The following is an 18,917-nucleotide window of genomic DNA, read 5'->3' on the forward strand; positions in this document are numbered from 1 at the left end:
CCACCCTCTCCCCTAGTCTACTTCCTCCTCCCACTACACTTCCTCTCCCCTAGTCTACTCCCTCCTCCCACCCTCTCCCCTAGTCTACTTCCTCTCCCCTAGTCTACTTCCTCTCCCACCCTCTCCCCTAGTCTACTTCCTCCTCCCACTACACTTCCTCTCCCCTAGTCTACTTCCTCTCCCCTAGTCTACTCCCTCCTCCCACCCTCTCCCCTAGTCTACTTCCTCCTCCCACTACACTTCCTCTCCCCTAGTCTACTTCCTCTCCCCTAGTCTACTCCCTCCTCCCACCCTCTCCCCTAGTTTACTTCCTCTCCCACCCTCTCCCCTAGTCTACTTCCTCTCCCCACCCTCTCCCCTAGTCTACTTCCTCTCCCCTAGTCTACTCCCTCCTCCCACCCTCTCCCCTAGTCTACTTCCTCTCCCCTAGTCTACTCCCTCCTCCCACCCTCTCCCCTAGTCTACTTCCTCCTCCCACTACACTTCCTCTCCCATACTGCTGAGATAGTCAATTGCTGCTCAGTTTTAGTTACCACATCTGAGTGGTTGGAAGTCCAGAACGTCATTATACACTAGAAGACCCAGCCTCTTGGACCTAGACCCTATGGTCTGAGCAACCCAGAGGATTTGAAAGGACTGGACCTGTTAGTAACAATATGAGTACAGCTCCACCTTGGCGAGGGGACAAATGCCCCAGGGGGTTGTTTCTGGACAGGGCCGAAATGTCTTTCATTCCCACCCACCCATCCATCCGATGATCATCATCCTTCTATTGTCCTTGTTCATCACTCTTCCTTCTCTTCCTCCTCCTGTTTCTCCTCCTCCCCCGCTTCCTCTCCTCCGGTTCCTGACAGGGTGGCGTCCTCCCCCAGCATGCGGCAGAGATCCGACAGGCGCTGTTGCATCTTGGGTATCCCAGAGAGCTGAGACTCCAGCTTCTGTTTCTCATCCTGTAGAGAGACACGTGTGGAGGCGTCCAGCTTCTCGAAACGCCAGCCGCCCTCGCCGTCAAACTGAAGCAGGTGGGTGTGGTACTTCCTGTAAATGGGAAGGAAGGAAGGAAAGGTGCGTGTTTGAGATTGACTTATCATTGTATTAGAATCAAAATGGATCACCGTTATCCGGAGAGATCGGAGCGGAGATAGTATAGGAGCCGTGTGGGGAAATGATTCATTATTCAAAACATCTGAACTGATCCTTTCAGACCGCCATGAAGTGACTAGGGGTATGAGTTGTTCCTGCCTGGTCTCTACTCCATATGAAGTGACTAGGGGTATGAGTTGTTCCTGCCTGGTCTCTACTCCATATGAGGTGACTAGGGGTATGAGTTGTTCCTGCCTGGTCTCTACTCCATATGAGGTGACTAGGGGTATGAGTTGTTCCTGCCTGGTCTCTACTCCATATGAGGTGACTAGGGGTATGAGTTGTTCCTGCCTGGTCTCTACTCCATATGAGGTGACTAGGGGTATGAGTTGTTCCTGCCTGGTCTCTACTCCATATGAGGTGACTAGGGGTATGAGTTGTTCCTGCCTGGTCTCTACTCCATATGAGGTGACTAGGGTATGAGTTGTTCCTGCCTGGTCTCTACTCCATATGAGGTGACTAGGGGTATGAGTTGTTCCTGCCTGGTCTCTACTCCATATGAGGTGACTAGGGGTATGAGTTGTTCCTGCCTGGTCTCTACTCCATATGAGGTGACTAGGGGTATGAGTTGTTCCTGCCTGGTCTCTACTCCATATGAGGTGACTAGGGGTATGAGTTGTTCCTGCCTGGTCTCTACTCCATATGAGGTGACTAGGGGTATGAGTTGTTCCTGCCTGGTCTCTACTCCATATGAGGTGACTAGGGGTATGAGTTGTTCCTGCCTGGTCTCTACTCCATATGAGGTGACTAGGGGTATGAGTTGTTCCTGCCTGGTCTCTACTCCATATGAGGTGACTAGGGGTATGAGTTGTTCCTGCCTGGTCTCTACTCCATATGAGGTGACTAGGGGTATGAGTTGTTCCTGCCTGGTCTCTACTCCATATGAGGTGACTAGGGGTATGAGTTGTTCCTGCCTGGTCTCTACTCCATATGAGGTGACTAGGGGTATGAGTTGTTCCTGCCTGGTCTCTACTCCATATGAGGTGACTAGGGGTATGAGTTGTTCCTGCCTGGTCTCTACTCCATATGAAGTGACTAGGGGTATGAGTTGTTCCTGCCTGGTCTCTACTCCATATGAAGTGACTAGGGGTATGAGTTGTTCCTGCCTGGCCTCTACTCCATATGAAGTGACTAGGGGTATGAGTTGTTCCTGCCTGGCCTCTACTCCATATGAAGTGACTAGGGGTATGAGTTGTTCCTGCCTGGCCTGGCCTCTACTCCATATGAGGTGACTAGGGGTATGAGTTGTTCCTGCCTGGTCTCTACTCCATATGAGGTGACTAGGGGTATGAGTTGTTCCTGCCTGGCCTCTACTCCATATGAGGTGACTAGGGGTATGAGTTGTTCCTGCCTGGTCTCTACTCCATATGAAGTGACTAGGGGTATGAGTTGTTCCTGCCTGGCCTCTACTCCATATGAGGTGACTAGGGGTATGAGTTGTTCCTGCCTGGCCTCTACTCCATATGAAGTGACTAGGGGTATGAGTTGTTCCTGCCTGGTCTCTACTCCATATGAGGTGACTAGGGGTATGAGTTGTTCCTGCCTGGCCTCTACTCCATATGAAGTGACTAGGGGTATGAGTTGTTCCTGCCTGGCCTCTACTCCATATGAAGTGACTAGGGGTATGAGTTGTTCCTGCCTGGCCTCTACTCCATATGAAGTGACTAGGGGTATGAGTTGTTCCTGCCTGGTCTCTACTCCATATGAGGTGACTAGGGGTATGAGTTGTTCCTGCCTGGTCTCTACTCCATATGAAGTGACTAGGGGTATGAGTTGTTCCTGCCTGGTCTCTACTCCATATGAGGTGACTAGGGGTATGAGTTGTTCCTGCCTGGCCTCTACTCCATATGAGGTGACTAGGGGTATGAGTTGTTCCTGCCTGGTCTCTACTCCATATGAGGTGACTAGGGGTATGAGTTGTTCCTGCCTGGCCTCTACTCCATATGAAGTGACTAGGGGTATGAGTTGTTCCTGCCTGGTCTCTACTCCATATGAGGTGACTAGGGGTATGAGTTGTTCCTGCCTGGTCTCTACTCCATATGAAGTGACTAGGGGTATGAGTTGTTCCTGCCTGGTCTCTACTCCATATGAGGTGACTAGGGGTATGAGTTGTTCCTGCCTGGCCTCTATAAGACACAGCAGTGACAGAGGCTGAACTCAGATCACCACTGCCCCCTACTGGAGGATGCATATAACTACTCATCTACAACCAGGGGGTCCTCAAAGGCTGCGTTTACACAGGAAGCCCAATTCTGGGGTGTATTCATTAGTCACAAAAAAAGGTCCCATTTCATTGGCTCCCATTTGCTTCCTAATGTATACACACACCCCTTTTTTACCCACTAATGGTCTTTTGACCAAGGTTTGGAATTGGTTCAGGGAACAGAACCGAAAAATAACATTTGAGGAACAGAATCGAAACTGATCCATAGTGTTCCTGAACAGAGCCGTTATTTACATTTTTTTTTTTTTTTAAAGCATGAGAACCGGTTAACAACATTTTTTCCAGTCCCACAAAAATCACAACAAAGCCCTCCCTCTTGTCACTCAAACGTATTCCAACGTCTGCCTGCCAGCTGGAAATCTTTGCCAGTGGGTGTGTGTAGGCTTCCTGCCCCTCTCCTCTGAAGCACGTTACTGCCGACATTACAAGAGTCATTCAGAAATTAGGGAATAGATTTACTTTTTTTTCAATGCTATTTAGTCATCACGTTTCACTGTTTTTATTAATAAAAAAAATGTGTTTTTAATTATACTGCTGCGCTGCACAAACACAAGCTTGTTAGCTAGTTAGTTAACATTTGCTCTGGTCCAAAGTTAAACCAACTCTCAGAAGTTCAAAGACATTCGAAGTTCCTCCATAGAAGCCGCTCCTCCGTAGGTATAATTCTGTGCGTCTAATTCAGATAATGCATCTCACAGTAAGATACCTAGATCTTCCAGGTCAAGTCTTCTCGATCCTCACGCCCCACAACTGACTGGCAGATCAGCGGGCGCCGCGCTTGGCTTCCATTATGATTAAAACCATGCTGTTACGTCAAAAATACAAAAATTTGCTTTTAACGACTTTCCTATACAGATTAAAATCACTCACCCGCTCCACAGCAAGCTGCTCTAAGTAAATTTAATGTCGAGCTAAATGTAAAAAAACATATTGATCAAAAAATGTTTTATATATAAAATGTAACATGTAAAGTGTTGCTCCCACTGAGCTGAAATAAAAAGATCAGAAATGTACATCCCCCGTTAGAGCCGCCTCCAACATCGTTTTAGAGAATTTGGCAGTACGTCCAACCGGCCTCACTACAGCAGACCACGTGTAACCACGCCAGCCCAGGACCTCCACTTCTGGCTTCTTCACCTGTGGGATCGTCTGAGACCAGCCACCCGGGACAGCTGATGAAACTGTGGGTTTGCACAACTGAAACATTTCTGCGCAAACTGTCAGAAACCGTCTCAGGGATAGCTCATCTGAGTGCTCGTCGTCCTCACCAGGGTCTTGACCTGACTGCAGTTCGGCATCGTAACGGACTTCAGTGGTCAAATGTTCACCTTCGATGGCCACTGACAACACTGGAGAAGTCTGCTCTTCACAGATGAATCCCGGGTTTCAACTGTACCGGACAGATGGCGTCGTGTGGGCGAGCGGTTTGCTGATGTCAACGTTGTGAACAGAGTGCCCCATGGTGGGGTTATGGTATGGGCAGAATTTATTCTGTTCAGAACCAAACAATTGGGGAAATTATTTTTGGTCCCAACCACCATCCATATTTTTCAGAGCTGATCTGATTGGTCAAAAGACCAATTAGTGAATAAGAGACCAGAATTGGGCTGCCTGTGTAAACTCAGTCTCACCTTCTTTGCACATTGATTAAATCAGTAAACAAAAATCTAATTTCAATTTTATGTGCCCATACAAAACAAGTTTCCTTCAGGAATGAATTGTTAAATGAATAAATGCACACATACAGAATGTGTAAAAAGATCTATATAAATAAATGAACTGGTTGATTGATAAGCATGCTGACCAGAGGGAGGGTCGATGGGTTATCGAAAGCAGTGCTATCCCAGCATCCTTTGCTGCCTGGAAGATCTTCCCCTCCACGTCGATGCTGACTGCGCTGGTGCACTCGTCTAGCAGGGCATACTTAGGCCTGGGCAAAGACAACACACATTGCATTAGTAGGAAATAGTTTTAGTTTCCATCCTTTACACATGCCCGGTGAGGAATTACAGTTTATTGTATGTGTGTCGTCGTGACGTACCTGTGGTAGAACATCCGTGCCATCCCAATCCTCTGTTTCTCTCCTCCTGACAACACGTCCTTCCAGTCGCTTTCTGCACCCCACCCTCCTTCCCTCTCCAGTATGTAGACCAGGTTGACGGTTCCGAGGATCCCCTCTAGCTGCTGGTCCGTGAATCCTCTCTCCTCCATCTCTGTCTCGGTGTCTGGGTAAATCAACTGGTCTCGCAGGGTTCCCACTGACATGTACGGCCTGATGGACAAACACGAAACAAACATTAAGATCTATATATAATTTTATTTTTTTAAATCACACATAGCCAGATCTGTTAAGACTTGCTCACAAATTTCATGTTAAATCAGATTTTTTTTTCTCAAAACCACCTGAATATTGGCCTTGTGTCTGTGGTCAAAAACCACCTGAATCCTGGCCGTGAGCCTTGTGTCTGTGGTCAAAACCACCTGGATCCTGACCGTGAGCCTTGTGTCTGTGGTCAAAACCACCTGAATCCTGACCGTGAGCCTTGTGTCTGGTCAAAACCACCTGAATCCTGGCCGTGAGCCTTGTGTCTGGTCAAAACCACCTGAATCCTGGCCGTGAGCCTTGTGTCTGTGGTCAAAACCACCTGAATCCTGGCCGTGAGCCTTGTGTCTGGTCAAAACCACCTGAATCCTGGCCGTGAGCCTTGTGTCTGGTCAAAACCACCTGAATCCTGGCCGTGAGCCTTGTGTCTGGTCAAAACCACCTGAATCCTGGCCGTGAGCCTTGTGTCTGGTCAAAACCACCTGAATCCTGGCCGTGAGCCTTGTGTCTGGTCAAAACCACCTGAATCCTGGCCGTGAGCCTTGTGTCTGGTCAAAACCACCTGAATCCTGGCCGTGAGCCTTGTGTCTGGTCAAAACCACCTGAATCCTGGCCGTGAGCCTTGTGTCTGTGGTCAAAACCACCTGAATCCTGGCCGTGGGCCTTGTGTCTGGTCAAAACCACCTGAATCCTGACCGTGAGCCTTGTGTCTGGTCAAAACCACCTGAATCCTGACCGTGAGCCTTGTGTCTGTGGTCATTAAACATATGGCATATCTTGTTGCTAGTGTAAGATTTTTGTATATGAACTTTATCGAACAAAACATACATGTATTGTGTAACATGAAGTCCTATGAGTGTCATCTGATGAAGATCATCAAAGGTTAGTGATTCATTTTATCTCTATTTCTGCTTTTTGTGACTCCTCTCTTTGGCTGGAAAAATGGCTGTGTTTTTCTGTGACTAGGTACTGACCTAACATAATCCGATGGTGTGCTTTCGTCGTAAAGCCTTTTTGAAATCGGACACTGTGGTGGGATTAACAACAAGTTTATCTTTAAAATGGTGTAAAATACTTCTATGTTTGAGGAATTTGAATGAGATTTGTTGTTTTGAATTTGGCGCACTTTCACTGGCTGTTGTCATATCGATCCCGTTAACGGGATCTCAGCCTTAAGAAGTTATTAACTTCTTATGGCTGGGGGCAGTATTGAGTAGCTTGGATGAATAAGGTAACCAGAGTAAACTGCCTGCTACTCAGTCCCAGAAGCTAAGACAGGCATATTATTAGTATATTTGGATAGAAAACACTGAAGTTTCTAAAACTGTTTGAATGATGTCTGTGAGTATAACAGAACTCATATGGCAGGCAAAAACCTGAGAGAAAATCCAACCAGGAAGTGGGAAATCTAAGGTTTGTAGGTTTGTCTATCCAATAGTGTCTTTGGGGTCATATTGCACTTCCTAAGGCTTCCACTAGATGTCAACAGTCTTTAGAACATTGTTTGATGCTTCTACTGTGACGAATGAGGGAAGGAGAGCTCTTTGAGTCAGGTGTCTGGCATGAGCTGGTCATGCGCTCTCCCGTGTGAGCGACCTGCGTTCCATTGCATTTCTGAAGAAAAAGGAATTCTCCGGTTGAAACTATTAAAGATTTATGTTAAAAATATCCTAAAGATTGATTCTATACATCATTTGACATGTTTCTACGAACTGTAATGGAATTTTTTGACTTTTCGTCTGACCTGCGCGTCATCAATTTGGATTTTGGAACTAAATGCGCGAACAAAAAGGAGGTATTTGGACATAAATTATGGACGTTATCGAACAAAACTAACATTTATTGTGGAACTGGGATTCCTGGGAGTGCATTCTGATTTAGATCATCAAAGGTAAGTGAATATTTATAATGCTATTTCTGACTTCTGTTGACTCCACAACATGGCGGATGTCTGTATGGCTTGTTTGGGCTCAGAGCTGTACTCAGATTATTGCATGGTGTGCTTTTTCCGTAAAGTTTTTTTGAAATCTGACACAGCGGTTGCATTAAGACACTAACAACTTACAGACATTTAGCAATTAAGGTCATAGTAATAGTTATGAAAACTTAGGACACTAAAGAGGACTATCTACTGACTCTGAATAACACCGAAAGAGAGATGCCCAGGGTCCCTGCTCATCTGCGTGAACGTGCCTTAGGCATGCTGCAAGGAGGCATGAGGACTGCAGATGTGGCCAGGGCAATAAATTGCAATGTCCGTACTGTGAGACGCCTAAGACAGCGCTACAGGGAGACAGGATGGACAGCTGACCGCCCTCGCAGTGGCAGACCACGTGTAACAACACCTGCACAGGATCGGTACATCCGAACATCACACCTACGGGACAGGTACAGGATGGCAACAACAACTGCTCGAGTTGAGCACAATCCCTCCATCAGTGCTCAGACTGTCCGCAATAGGCTGAGAGAGGCTGGACTGAGGGTTTGTAGGCCTGTTGTAAGGCAGGTCCTCACCAGACATCACCGGCAACAACGTCGCCTATGGGCACAAACCCACCGTTGTTGGACCAGACAGGAATCGTTCTGTGAGTGATTTCCTGCAAGACAGCAATGTCAGTGTTCTGCCATGACCAGCGAAGAGCCCGGATCTCAATCCCATTGAGCACGTCTGGGACCTGTTGGATCGGAGGGTGAGGGCTAGGGCCATTCCCCCCAGAAATGTCCGGGAACTGGCAAATCTGGTGCAGTCCATGAGGAGGAGATGCACTGCAGTACTTAATGCAGCTTGTGGCCACACCAGATACTGACTGTTACTTTTGATTTTGACCCCCCCTTTGTTCAGGGACACATTATTCAATTTCTGTTAGTCACATGTCTGTGGAACTTGTTCAGTTTATGTCTCAGTTGTTGAATCTTATGTTCATACAAATATTTACACATGTTAAGTTTTCTGAAAATAAACACAGTTGACAGTGAGAAACCGTTTACATTAGTAATTTCAAATGATAAAACATACCGTAGACTGCCACAAACATTTTTTTTTATATACATACAGGAAAATAAACCCCACCAGACCTGAAGACTTGTACTAGCACCCCAAGCAATTGCCTTAGACTTTAGCGCCATAGACCACTGAGGTGTGTGTGTGTGTGTGTGTGTGTGTGTGTGTGTGTGTGTGTGTGTACACTAACCTCTGAGGTATGTAGAACATGTTTTGGGGTGGTGGTTTGTACAGAACCCCTCCATAGACTGGCCACAGACCACTGAGGATCCTGAACAGAGAACTCTTCCCACAGCCGTTTGGTCCTGTTATTAACAGATGCATCCCTTCCTCCACCTGGGGAGAGAGATTCAGGACAGAGGAAAAGAGGGTGAGGATGGAGAGAGAGAGGAGAGAGAAAGATTCAGGACAGAGGAAAAGAGAGTGAGGATGGAGAGAGAGAGGAGAGAGAGAGATTCAGGACAGAGGAAAAGAGGGTGAGGATGGAGAGAGAGGAGAGAGAAAGATTCAGGACAGAGGAAAAGAGAGTGAGGATGGAGAGAGAGAGGAGAGAGAGAGATTCAGGACAGAGGAAAAGAGGGTGAGGATGGAGAGAGAGGAGAGAGAAAGATTCAGGACAGAGGAAAAGAGGGTGAGGATGGAGAGAGAGAGGAGAGAGAAAGATTCAGGACAGAGGAAAAGAGGGTGAGGATGGAGAGAGAGAGGAGAGAGAGATTCAGGACAGAGGAAAAGAGGGTGAGGATGGAGAGAGAGAGGAGAGAGAGAGATTCAGGACAGAGGAAAAGAGGGTGAGGATGGAGAGAGAGAGGAGAGAGAGAGATTCAGGACAGAGGAAAAGAGGGTGAGGATGGAGAGAGAGAGGAGAGAAAGATTCAGGACAGAGGAAAAGAGGGTGAGGATGGAGAGAGAGATGGGGGGGGTAAGTTATGGGAGTACCCAATGATCAGAGCCAGGGTTCCCACACAGAGCCTACTACCTCAGACACTCCGTATGGAGCAGGAATGTAGCTAGCTAAAACAATCAGCACATTGTTTCACAAAGAGGATCATGCTATGGTACTGCTGTGTGTGAGGAGATCACAGTGTGGAACTAGCCACTGATGAAACATGAATTGATCATGAAAGGATACTTTAAACAGGGGGCTTACTGTGTTGGGGCACACCATGATCCCCACTCGCTCTCTCTCACACACAGACACACCATACAGAAAAATGCAAATTTCCTAAATACCATAGTTCTGATGCATTGGAGAGAGCGAGAGGCCTCCGCCCTCCGTTCTGATGCATTGGAGAGAGAAAGGCCTCCGCCCTCCGTTCTGATGCATTAGAGAGAGAGGCCTCCGCCCTCCGTTCTGATGCATTGGAGAGAGGCCTCCGCCCTCCGTTCTGATGCATTGGAGAGAGAGGCCTCCGCCCTCCGTTCTGATGCATTGGAGAGAGAGAGGCCTCCGCCCTCCGTTCTGATGCATTGGAGAGAGAGAGAGGCCTCCGCCCTCCGTTCTGATGCATTGGAAAGAGAGAGGCCTCCGCCCTCCGTTCTGATGCATTGGAGAGAGAGAGAGGCCTCCGCCCTCCGTTCTGATGCATTGGAGAGAGAGAGAGGCCTCCGCCCTCCGTCCTGATGCATTGGAGAGAGAGAGAGCCCTCCGCCCTCCGTTCTGATGCATTGGAGAGAGAGAGGCCTCCGCCCTCCGTTCTGATGCATTGGAGAGAGAGAGAGAGAGGCCTCCGCCCTCCGTTCTGATGCATTAGAGAGAGAGAAAGAGAGAGAGAGGCCTCAGCCCTCCGTTCTGATGCATTGGAGAGAGAGGCCTCCGCCCTCCGTTCTGATGCATTGGAGAGAGAGGCCTCCGCCCTCCGTTCTGATGCATTGGAGAGAGAGGCCTCCGCCCTCCGTTCTGATGCATTGGAGAGAGAGAGGCCTCCGCCCTCCGTTCTGATGCATTGGAGAGAGAGAGGCCTCCGCCCTCCGTTCTGATGCATTGGAGAGAGAGAGGCCTCCGCCCTCCGTTCTGATGCATTGGAGAGAGAGAGGCCTCCGCCCTGATGCATTGGAGAGAGAGAGAGAGAGGCCTCCGCCCTCCGTTCTGATGCATTGGAGAGAGAGAGAGAGAGGCCTCCGCCCTCCGTTCCGATGCATTGGAGAGAGAGAGGCCTCCGCCCTCCGTTCTGATGCATTAGAGAGAGAGAGAGAGGCCTCCGCCCTCCGTTCTGATGCATTAGAGAGAGAGAGAGAGGCCTCCGCCCTCCGTTCTGATGCATTAGAGAGAGAGAGAGAGAGAGAGGCCTCCGCCCTCCGTTCTGATGCATTAGAGAGAGAGAGAGGCCTCCGCCCTCCGTTCTGATGCATTAGAGAGAGAGGCCTCCGCCCTCCGTTCTGATGCATTAGAGAGAGAGGCCTCCGCCCTCCGTTCTGATGCATTAGAGAGAGAGAGAGGCCTCCGCCCTCCGTTCTGATGCATTAGAGAGAGAGAGGCCTCCGCCCTCCGTTCTGATGCATTGGAGAGAGAGAGGCCTCCGCCCTCCGTTCTGATGCATTGGAGAGAGAGAGGCCTCCGCCCTCCGTTCTGATGCATTGGAGAGAGAGAGGCCTCCGCCCTCCGTTCTGATGCATTGGAGAGAGAGCCCTCCGCCCTCCGTTCTGATGCATTGGAGAGAGAGAGAGGCCTCCGCCCTCCGTTCTGATGCATTGGAGAGAGAGCCCTCCGCCCTCCGTTCTGATGCATTGGAGAGAGAGAGAGCCCTCCGCCCTCCGTTCTGATGCATTGGAGAGAGAGAGAGCCCTCCGCCCTCCGTTCTGATGCATTGGAGAGAGAGAGAGCCCTCCGCCCTCTGTTCTGATGCATTGGAGAGAGAGGCCTCCGCCCTCCGTTCTGATGCATTGGAGAGAGAGAGAGAGAGGCCTCCGCTCTCCGTTCTGATGCATTGGAGAGGCCTCCGCCCTCCGTTCTGATGCATTGGACAGAGAGAGGCCTCCGCCCTCCGTTCTGATGCATTGGAGAGAGAGAGGCCTCCGCCCTCCGTTCTGATGCATTGGAGAGAGAGAGAGAGAGAGAGGCCTCCGCCCTCCGTTCCGATGCATTGGAGAGAGAGAGGCCTCCGCCCTCCGTTCCGATGCATTGGAGAGAGAGAGAGGCCTCCGCCCTCCGTTCCGATGCATTGGAGAGAGAGAGGCCTCCGCCCTCCGTTCCGATGCATTGGAGAGAGAGAGAGGCCTCCGCTCTCCGTTCCGATGCATTGGAGAGAGAGGCCTCCGCCCTCCGTTCCGATGCATTGGAGAGAGAGAGGCCTCCGCCCTCCGTTCCGATGCATTGGAGAGAGAGAGGCCTCCGCCCTCCGTTCCGATGCATTGGAGAGAGAGAGGCCTCCGCCCTCCGTTCCGATGCATTGGAGAGAGAGAGGCCTCCGCCCTCCGTTCCGATGCATTGGAGAGAGAGAGGCCTCCGCCCTCCGTTCCGATGCATTGGAGAGAGAGAGGCCTCCGCCCTCCGTTCCGATGCATTGGAGAGAGAGAGAGGCCTCCGCCCTCCGTCCTGATGCATTGGAGAGAGAGAGAGGCCTCCGCCCTGATGCATTGGAGAGAGAGAGAGAGGCCTCCGCTCTCCGTTCCGATGCATTGGACAGAGAGAGGCCTCCGCCCTGATGCATTGGAGAGAGAGAGAGAGGCCTCCGCCCTCCGTTCCGATGCATTGGACAGAGAGGCCTCCGCCCTCCGTTCCGATGCATTGGAGAGAGAGAGGCCTCCGCCCTCCGTTCCGATGCATTGGAGAGAGAGAGGCCTCCGCCCTCCGTTCCGATGCATTGGAGAGAGAGAGGCCTCCGCCCTCCGTTCCGATGCATTGGAGAGAGAGAGGCCTCCGCCCTCCGTTCCGATGCATTGGAGAGAGAGAGGCCTCCGCCCTCCGTTCCGATGCATTGGAGAGAGAGAGGCCTCCGCCCTCCGTTCCGATGCATTGGAGAGAGAGAGGCCTCCGCCCTCCGTTCCGATGCATTGGAGAGAGAGAGGCCTCCGCCCTCCGTTCCGATGCATTGGAGAGAGAGAGGCCTCCGCCCTCCGTTCCGATGCATTGGAGAGAGAGAGGCCTCCGCCCTCCGTTCCGATGCATTGGAGAGAGAGAGGCCTCCGCCCTCCGTTCCGATGCATTGGAGAGAGAGAGGCCTCCGCCCTCCGTCCCGATGCATTGGAGAGAGAGAGGCCTCCGCCCTCCGTCCCGATGCATTGGAGAGAGAGAGAGGCCTCCGCCCTCCGTCCCGATGCATTGGAGAGAGAGAGAGGCCTCCGCCCTCCGTCCTGATGCATTGGAGAGAGAGAGGCCTCCGCCCTCCGTCCTGATGCATTGGAGAGAGAGAGGCCTCCGCCCTCCGTCCTGATGCATTGGAGAGAGAGAGAGGCCTCCGCCCTCCGTCCTGATGCATTGGAGAGAGAGAGAGAGGCCTCCGCCCTCCGTCCTGATGCATTGGAGAGAGAGAGGCCTCCGCCCTCCGTCCTGATGCATTGGAGAGAGAGAGGCCTCCGCCCTCCGTTCTGATGCATTAGAGAGAGAGAGAGAGGCCTCCGCCCTCCGTTCTGATGCATTAGAGAGAGAGAGAGAGGCCTCCGCCCTCCGTTCTGATGCATTAGAGAGAGAGAGAGAGGCCTCCGCCCTCCGTTCTGATGCATTAGAGAGAGAGAGGCCTCCACCCTCCGTTCTGATGCATTAGAGAGAGAGAGGCCTCCGCCCTCCGTTCTGATGCATTGGAGAGAGAGAGGCCTCCGCCCTCCGTTCTGATGCATTAGAGAGAGAGAGAGAGCCCTCCGCCCTCCGTTCTGATGCATTGGAGAGAGAGAGGCCTCCGCTCTCCGTTCTGATGCATTAGAGCGAGAGAGAGAGGCCTCCGCCCTCCGTTCTGATGCATTGGACAGAGAGAGGCCTCCGCCCTCCGTTCCGATGCATTGGACAGAGAGAGGCCTCCGCCCTCCGTTCCGATGCATTGGAGAGAGAGAGGCCTCCGCCCTCCGTTCCGATGCATTGGAGAGAGAGAGGCCTCCGCCCTCCGTTCCGATGCATTGGAGAGAGAGAGAGGCCTCCGCCCTCCGTTCCGATGCATTGGAGAGAGAGAGAGGCCTCCGCCCTCCGTTCCGATGCATTGGAGAGAGAGAGAGGCCTCCGCCCTCCGTTCCGATGCATTGGAGAGAGAGAGAGGCCTCCGCCCTCCGTTCCGATGCATTGGAGAGAGGCCTCCGCCCTCCGTTCCGATGCATTGGAGAGAGGCCTCCGCCCTCCGTTCTGATGCATTGGACAGAGAGAGGCCTCCGCCCTCCGTTCTGATGCATTGGACAGAGAGAGGCCTCCGCCCTCCGTTCTGATGCATTGGACAGAGAGAGGCCTCCGCCCTCCGTTCTGATGCATTGGAGAGAGAGAGGCCTCCGCTCTCCGTTCTGATGCATTGGAGAGAGAGAGGCCTCCGCTCTCCGTTCTGATGCATTGGAGAGAGAGAGGCCTCCGCTCTCCGTTCCGATGCATTAGAGCGAGAGAGAGAGGCCTCCGCCCTCCGTTCTGATGCATTGGACAGAGAGAGGCCTCCGCCCTCCGTTCCGATGCATTGGAGAGAGAGAGGCCTCCGCCCTCCGTTCCGATGCATTGGAGAGAGAGAGGCATCCGCCCTCCGTTCCGATGCATTGGAGAGAGGCCTCCGCCCTCCGTTCCGATGCATTGGAGAGAGGCCTCCGCCCTCCGTTCCGATGCATTGGACAGAGAGAGGCCTCCGCCCTCCGTTCTGATGCATTGGACAGAGAGAGGCCTCCGCCCTCCGTTCTGATGCATTGGACAGAGAGAGGCCTCCGCCCTCCGTTCTGATGCATTGGAGAGAGAGAGGCCTCCGCTCTCCGTTCTGATGCATTGGAGAGAGAGAGGCCTCCGCTCTCCGTTCTGATGCATTAGAGCGAGAGAGAGAGGCCTCCGCCCTCCGTTCTGATGCATTGGACAGAGAGAGGCCTCCGCCCTCCGTTCCGATGCATTGGAGAGAGAGAGGCCTCCGCCCTCCGTTCCGATGCATTGGAGAGAGAGAGGCCTCCGCCCTCCGTTCCGATGCATTGGAGAGAGAGAGGCCTCCGCCCTCCGTTCCGATGCATTGGAGAGAGAGAGGCCTCCGCCCTCCGTTCCGATGCATTGGAGAGAGAGAGGCCTCCGCCCTCCGTTCCGATGCATTGGAGAGAGAGAGGCCTCCGCCCTCCGTTCCGATGCATTGGAGAGAGAGAGAGGCCTCCGCCCTCCGTTCCGATGCATTGGAGAGAGAGAGAGGCCTCCGCCCTCCGTTCCGATGCATTGGAGAGAGAGAGAGGCCTCCGCCCTCCGTTCCGATGCATTGGAGAGAGAGAGAGGCCTCCGCCCTCCGTTCCGATGCATTGGAGAGAGAGAGAGGCCTCCGCCCTCCGTTCCGATGCATTGGAGAGAGAGAGAGGCCTCCGCCCTCCGTTCCGATGCATTGGAGAGAGGCCTCCGCCCTCCGTTCTGATGCATTGGACAGAGAGAGGCCTCCGCCCTCCGTTCTGATGCATTGGACAGAGAGAGGCCTCCGCCCTCCGTTCTGATGCATTGGACAGAGAGAGGCCTCCGCCCTCCGTTCTGATGCATTGGACAGAGAGAGGCCTCCGCCCTCCGTTCTGATGCATTGGACAGAGAGAGGCCTCCGCCCTCCGTTCTGATGCATTGGAGAGAGAGGCCTCCGCCCTCCGTTCTGATGCATTGGAGAGAGAGAGAGGCCTCCGCCCTCCGTTCTGATGCATTGGAGAGAGAGAGAGGCCTCCGCCCTCCGTCCTGATGCATTGGAGAGAGAGAGAGGCCTCCGCCCTCCGTCCTGATGCATTGGAGAGAGAGAGAGGCCTCCGCCCTCCGTCCTGATGCATTGGAGAGAGAGAGAGGCCTCCGCCCTCCGTCCTGATGCATTGGAGAGAGAGAGAGGCCTCCGCCCTCCGTCCTGATGCATTGGAGAGAGAGAGGCCTCCGCCCTCCGTCCTGATGCATTGGAGAGAGAGAGAGGCCTCCGCCCTCCGTTCTGATGCATTGGAGAGAGAGAGAGAGAGGCCTCCGCCCTCCGTTCTGATGCATTGGAGAGAGAGAGAGAGAGGCCTCCGCCCTCCGTTCTGATGCATTGGAGAGAGAGAGAGAGGCCTCCGCCCTCCGTTCTGATGCATTGGAGAGAGAGAGAGGCCTCCGCCCTCCGTTCTGATGCATTGGAGAGAGAGAGGCCTCCGCCCTCCGTTCTGATGCATTGGAGAGAGAGAGGCCTCCGCCCTCCGTTCTGATGCATTGGAGAGAGAGAGGCCTCCGCCCTCCGTTCTGATGCATTGGAGAGAGAGAGGCCTCCGCCCTCCGTTCTGATGCATTGGAGAGAGAGAGGCCTCCGCCCTCCGTTCTGATGCATTGGAGAGAGGCGGCTGTAGAATGGTGCCATTTTGCTCTTTAACCTCTACAGGGGCAGGATTTTATGCAGTCGTCTACAACACACCCAGGAGACGAGGCCACAACAACTCGCCAACAACCTGCGTAATACCTACATGTATTACAGTGTATATTATATAGGAGGAGACTAGCCAGGTAGCTAGTGGAGAGATGTCTCCTAGGACCTCTATATTATATAGGAGGAGACTAGCCAGGTAGCTAGTGGAGAGATGTCTCCTAGGACCTCTATATTATATAGGAGGAGACTAGCCAGGTAGCTAGTGGAGAGATGTCTCCTAGGACCTCTATATTATATAGGAGGAGACTAGCCAGGTAGCTAGTGGAGAGATGTCTCCTAGGACCTCTATATTATATAGGAGGAGACTAGCCAGGTAGCTAGTGGAGAGATGTCTCCTAGGACCTCTACATGTATATTATATAGGAGGAGACTAGCCAGGTAGCTAGTGGAGAGATGTCTCCTAGGACCTCTACACCCTATCCTCTCTATAGTGCACTACTATAGCACCCTATCCTCTCTATAGTGCACTACTATAGCACCCTATCCTCTATATAGTGCACTACTATAGCACCTTATAGTTATAGCTATAGTAGTGCACTATACAGAGGATAGGGTGCTATAGTAGTGCACTATAGAGGATAGGGTGCTCTTTGGGACTCACACCAGCGTTTTTTTAAAGCAGGTGGCTAAGGATCAAAGAATTACGTTGCTCAAGAACTGAAATATGTGACTGTTCAGCACAATGATCCCATGTGGTTTAGACTAACAAGCTGACCCCAGGTGCTCTCAGTCAGGGTTGCAACAGTTCCAGAGGGTGTAGAACACAGTGTTCAAGCTTCTTTCTCTGGGTGAGGTGTTACAAAATGGCCCCCCTCTTCCCTTCATAGTGTACTACGTTTAAACTAGAGCCCTATGGGTACGGGTTAAAAAAGCAGTGCACTATATAGGGAGGGAATAGGGTGACATTTGGTAGTGACCATAAATGTTTGTAATGCAGCTGCTGTTGTCACTGTGTCAGACAAGAAGTCAGGCAAGGACACAGAGAACTGGGGGCAGCAGCCCTATCTAGAACAGGATATGTCCAGATTACATATCTACTCTTCACGATAACATCTGTGCTCGTTTCCTTGGGAGTTTAAAACTTTTTGTTTGATCGTCGTTAGGATAGTATGTGTCTGTAACTAATGCCAGTCAAAAGTTTGGACACACCTACTCATTCAAGGGTATTTATTTGTACAATTTTCTACATTGTAGAATAATAGTGAAGACATCAACACTATGAAATAACACATATGGAATCATGTAGTAACCAAAAATGTTCCTGCTGGTATATTTTTTACATGTGAGATTCTTCAAAGTAGCCACCCTTGGCCTTGACAGCTTTGCACACTCTAGTAAAACAAATAAAGAAAAATCCTTGAGTAGGTGTGTCTTTGACTGGTACTGTAGGTCTATAATGTCTTTATGCCGTGTCTAAGTTGCTATGGCTGAAACATTGTTCCCCCTGTTGCCGTGTCTAAGTTGTTATGGCTGAAACATTGTTCCCCTGTTGCCGTGTCTAAGTTGTTATGGCTGAAACATTGTTCCCCCTGTTGCCGTGTCTAAGTTGCTATGGCTGAAACATTGTTCCCCCTGTTGCCGTGTCTAAGTTGCTATGGCTGAAACATTGTTCCCCTGTTGCCGTGTCTAAGTTGTTATGGCTGAAACATTGTTACCCCTGTTGCCGTGTCTAAGTTGTTATGGCTGAAACATTGTTCCCCTGTTGCCGTGTCTAAGTTGTTATGGCTGAAACATTGTTACCCCTGTTGCCGTCTTGGTTGGACCAGGGATCTTGAAAAATGGCCGGTTTGCCCAACCACAGACTAAGGCTGCTGCTAGCTAGACTAGAAAGCACCTTTAGAAATAAAAAGAGGAATATGATTCATCTGATTCCGGGAAATTGGCCCTTAGTGGCTCCTATGGTAAGAGCGTGGGCACTAGCAACGCCAAGGTTGTAGGTTCAATTCCCACAGGGATCATATACTATAAATGTACTGTTAGATGCTTTGGATAAAAAAGAAAGTGTATGCTAATGATCCATATGTTTAAGGTAATGGTAAGATAATGACTAAATGATGTATATGTTTAAGGTAATGGTAAGATAATGACTAAAAGATGTATATGTTTAAGGTAATGGTAAGATAATGACTAAAAGATGTATATGTTTAAGGTAATGGTAAGATAATGACTAAAAGATGTATATGTTTAAGGTAATGGTAAGATAATGACTAATTATGTTCCTTACAGGACATTCTGTCTCCACCCAGGGAGGGGAGAAACTGTTAGGCTGGCAGAAGAGTATGAAACATGTTGCAGATTAAACAATGTATCTGTGTAGTGGAAAAACACCGACTGTCTGAGCAAGGCGTAGCTTAAGATTTGAACTTGTTTGTGTGTGTTATAATGGACTGGAGAACGTTCTCGTGAATAAACATTCTGACTATTGTAAGCTGGGACTCTGTTTCATTCAACCAGAATCTTACAAACTCTGGGTTGCAGACTGAGTAGTTTAATTGAAGTTCAGTTTAAGAACAAAATTCTCGTAACAGCTAAATAGCATATATTTTTATGATGTGAAGAGTTGGGCTTTGTTTGTTATTTGTTGGTCGGTCTGTTTAGCCCCCACTTCGCTAAATTCTCCTTGTCATCCGTGTTCCGTTTCCCCTGCCTGCTCACTACTCCCATGCATCAGGTTCCCGCTAGGCTGCCGTTCCCGCTAGGCTGTCTGATCAGTCTTCTGCCATACTA

At 50.9% G+C, this 18,917-nt stretch overlaps 1 protein-coding gene across 1 annotated transcript in view; it reads right to left on the minus strand.

The window, feature by feature from the left end:
• Positions 1-431: 431 nt before the first annotated feature.
• abcd1 (ATP-binding cassette, sub-family D (ALD), member 1) overlaps positions 432-18,917 on the minus strand; it is a 60,959-nt gene continuing 42,473 nt past the window's right edge. The window contains exons 9-12 of the mRNA XM_039007818.1: positions 8,882-9,027; positions 5,409-5,639; positions 5,172-5,297; positions 432-1,038 (exon numbers count right to left, since the gene is read on the minus strand). Of these exons, the coding sequence (XP_038863746.1) occupies positions 786-1,038; positions 5,172-5,297; positions 5,409-5,639; positions 8,882-9,027 (756 nt within the window). The 3' untranslated portion in view covers positions 432-785. The remainder of the gene's footprint in view (positions 1,039-5,171; positions 5,298-5,408; positions 5,640-8,881; positions 9,028-18,917) is intronic.

This window comes from Salvelinus namaycush, chromosome 14 (assembly GCF_016432855.1).
Source record: "Salvelinus namaycush isolate Seneca chromosome 14, SaNama_1.0, whole genome shotgun sequence".
NCBI classification, from domain to species: Eukaryota; Metazoa; Chordata; class Actinopteri; order Salmoniformes; family Salmonidae; genus Salvelinus; species Salvelinus namaycush.